The 4,026-nt window shown below is 31.3% G+C and overlaps 1 protein-coding gene across 1 annotated transcript; it reads right to left on the bottom strand.

Moving 5' to 3' along the window:
• Positions 1–741: 741 nt before the first annotated feature.
• Positions 742–2,754, bottom strand: LOC107800180 (universal stress protein PHOS32-like). The gene is made up of 3 exons (XM_016623334.2): positions 2,502–2,754; positions 1,492–1,708; positions 742–989 (listed from the first exon to the last, which is right to left on the bottom strand). Exons 1-3 carry the CDS (start codon positions 2,677–2,679, stop codon positions 899–901), a joined length of 486 nt encoding a protein of 161 aa, XP_016478820.1. The 5' UTR covers positions 2,680–2,754; the 3' UTR covers positions 742–898.
• Positions 2,755–4,026: the final 1,272 nt, after the last annotated feature.

Raw genomic sequence — 4,026 nt, 5'->3', positions numbered from 1 at the left:
TAATTAATTGCCTCGTTAATTTCATTGGAATCAGATAGTTGGTAATTGGCTTACCTAACAGGTTGAGTTAGGTGCCATCACGACTAGTTGGATTTTAGGTCGTGACAGAATAGGTCACTCATAAATTTTCGATCTATTTACTTATTTAGATTTATAATAATAGTGAGACAGATATGTATATACTCCATTAATGTGCATTTTATCACGAAGGCTCTGTAGATAGTGTAAACATTTCTGCTAATTTAGTACACTATTAGCAACCTTTGTAGTTAATAATTTTCCATTTTCTTTTTTGCTTCTGTAATTTGATTTGAATACTTGCATTGAGTATAAGTTGTAAGTAATTATCTGATGTGATTGGACAAATAATATAAATACTACTTGAGGGACAATAATCAACAGAAGCTCAACATATCTGCTACACTAACTGAAGCTCCGACCTGTGGCGAAGCACCTTTGTCCCAGGGGTGTTAGCCGCAAAATTATACTATATAGCTAGATAAAAATTATTTTTTATGTATATATATTATACATTGAATTTTTTTAATTTGTACGTGTTTATTTTTTTATATTTTAACTTTTCTTGGTGAAAATCTCGACTATGCCACTAACTCCAATTACGGGACATGTTTTCTGAGCATGCTTAATTAGTACTCCAACTTTAGCAGTAAGTTGGAGAATCCAAAGAATTATTCACATAAGAATTATTTTGACATACAAAAGTAGTTCACAGTTACAGGGAATCCAAAACATTACACTGTATAATGAGTTTTTTTTCTTCTTCTTTTTTCTAAAGGAAAAAAAAACCCTAATGTCATAACACAGGAACCAATTCTATATGGACCTTAAAATCAGTAAAACCTTTGCAACTGAATAAGACAGAGCCATTTACAGTTGTTTATTGCTTTGGCTTTGTATCATTCTTCACAATCATCACAGAGCAATTTGCATGATGAGAGCAGTAGTCACTTACACTGCCCAATACAGCCCTGCAGCATTTAAAATGTAATTTCCAATCAATATTCTCACAAAATAAGTAAACATGAGCTTATATTATATGCACCGTCAGTATAAATACTACTTATTATCATTAAATCAAGTTGACCTACAACAGACAACTCGATTTAACCGATTAAATTGCAATAAGAAAGGGCAGTCTGGTGCACGAAATATTCACGCTCACAACTTCACATAGGGTTCGGGGAAGGGTTTTATCCAAAGGAGGTGTGACGTATGTAGCATTCCATGACGCAAGTGTCACTGGCTGAGTCCAAGTCGTGACTTATGTTGCACGAACACAACTTTACCGTTGCTCTAGTATTCCTTTCAACCCATTAAATTAGATTAATAGTATAAAAATTCCTTATATTATATTATCAGTGTATTCCTTTCAACCCATTAAATTAGATTAATAGTATAAAAATTCCTTATATTATATTATCAGTGTATATAACATAAACATAATAAAACAAAATAGTAAATTATGGGTACCTCTTGAAAGCTCCATAACCATGACTACCCATGACCAAGAGAGAGGCATGGTGTTTGTCAACAGCATCACAAATAACATTTCTAGCATCACCTTCAATTACTTCACATGATACTTCTTTTAGTCTTTTACTCTTGCATAATTCTTTTGTTTTTTCAATAACTTTCTCTGCTCCCCTTTTAATATCTGTTTCTATGAGGGTAAGCACATCAATTCTTCCTGCCACAACAAATAACCATATCAAATATCTAAAAGATTTTCAATAACTATCCTCTATATATGTCCAGTGCAGTCTATTAGGTTCAATATTAGGAGTTCATTCTCCATAAAAAAAAAAGGCAGTTTGATATATAAAGTATCTCGTGTTCATGCAAGGTTCGGGGAAGGGACGCACCCCAAAGGGTGTAATGTAGATAGCCTAATACTCTAATACAAGCATTAGTCGCTACTTCCACGTCTCGAACTCGCGATCCAAATAATTATCGTTTTAATCAAATTAACCTGGTCCAAAATAAGTGCCCGCTTGAAGAAACCAAGAAGGGATTTTTAATTATTTTTTTCAAATTTAATTTGCTCCAATAAGAGATCTATACAATTTTTCAAAGAGTAATGAGGAAAAATAAGGAGTAATTTAGTCAAATAACTCTTATAAATAATGTTATTAATTAAAGATGCTTTGGATGAGTGTGCCAAAACCCTAAACGAAAAAATAAAAATAAAAAAGGATTAGAGGGAGTAGTGACCAACAATTTGATAAAAACATACACAACGTAGATATATAGGAGTCATAGACATTGATAGCAACATTAGGTTCAACACAACAATTTGATAAAAACATGAACAACATAGGCAGGGGTAATAGATATTAATAGCAACATTAGGTTTAACATAGAGGCGAATCAAGGGCGGACTCTGTCGCTTCAATTATTGAACTCATATACATTGTTTACTCGGATTATATATATAATGTAAGATCGCACTTATTATGAACCCACTGACTCTAGAATTATACCTGGTCCAGCCATTCCTACTGCACATGCAGCATATGCATTAGATTTTGCATGAATAACCACAAGCTTAAAGGGGGAAGTTGAGGGACAAGCAAAGTAATGATCAAGTGTCCATTCAAGGGCATAGAAACTATGCTCACTATCATCAACTGCAAATATCAACACTGGTTTCCCACTCATTTTAATTTTATACTTTTTTTTTTCTTTTACCTTCTCTTTATTTTGCTAAACGATGCAAGAGAAGCTTTATTTGTGTTTGATTGATCTAACAAAAGTTAGTTAATGTAATTAATTTAGTGGAGTTTATGGTTATTTTTTCCTACTATTGCCCGTCAAGAATGGATCTCACTAATTTTTGTGGATACCAAAAAACTTAACTAACTGAGGTTGTTAAGGCAAAGGACTTAGTCTTATTTGTAGACTAGTGATGTTGTCCGCGTTTCGCGCGATCAAGAAAAAGAATCTGTAAAATATTCTATTTTTTGTAAATTGGTCAAGATAGGAGAATGAATTTTATGTATATTCATACAAAAACTAATTTTATAAGTAGATTAAATCATAAATATAGTACTTTTTCGGTTTACTCTAACGCTCAATATATCACTAAGTTTAGAATAATAACCGAAGAAATTCTTAAGAAAGAATCTCTTATTATCTGAAGATAAAGAGTGTTGGTCTTTCCTTGCAGTTATAACTTATATATAAATTTTTTTCATCTTCCGAACTCCCTCAATTGTATTCTTCCTTCTAACAATACCAATCTTCTCCAGCCCCTCTATTTTTATCCTCATAAAACGATTAAGAATTTTAAATGTTTTGAGTCATCTTACAAACTTGAGATAGTCCAAAGTTATGAAGGAAACGAAGTCAAAAAGTAAAATTATAGATGAACGTGGAGAAGAATATGAGTAATGGAAATTCAACAACAAAGAAGTATTACGAGAATAACTAAAAATAAACTTATATAAGTATACAAACAATTGAACACCATAAGGTGTTATTATCCTATACATTAAACATTTGAAAGATACGCACATGAAATGCTAAGAGAGTTATGGCTATTAAGAAGAGATTAAGAGGTGTGAGATAAAAAATATTATTCTCTCAGTTCATTTTTACTTTTTTACTATATTAAAAATATATTTTTATTTTTACTGTCTATTTTAGCAAATCAAGAGAAAGACATTCTTTTTTTCCTGTTATACCCTCATCATTAGTTATTCATTATCCGAAATATTCCTAAGACTTTCTGAAATGCTATCATTATTATGGGTAAAATATAAAATCTTAAAGGTAGTACAAAGTCAAAAAAGAATAACTAAAAGTGAACGGATGAAGTACTTGATAAAACTATTGTGGCACCTCTCAATAATTACAAATTACATTTATCTTTTTTTCCTGTTTTTGGATATTTTTTCTATTTTAATTATTTACCTCATTAAATAATTAAATAACAAAATATAAATCTCCTCATTGAAGAGACACCTCCCCACTTATTGAGGTTAGGAAATAACCGATCCGTCGTTC

The sequence above is a fragment of the Nicotiana tabacum genome, chromosome 15, assembly GCF_000715075.1.
Source record: "Nicotiana tabacum cultivar K326 chromosome 15, ASM71507v2, whole genome shotgun sequence".
In the NCBI taxonomy this organism is placed as follows: domain Eukaryota; kingdom Viridiplantae; phylum Streptophyta; class Magnoliopsida; order Solanales; family Solanaceae; genus Nicotiana; species Nicotiana tabacum.
The sequence above is the reverse complement of the archived record's forward strand: the minus strand, read 5'-3'. Positions and strand labels throughout refer to the sequence as shown.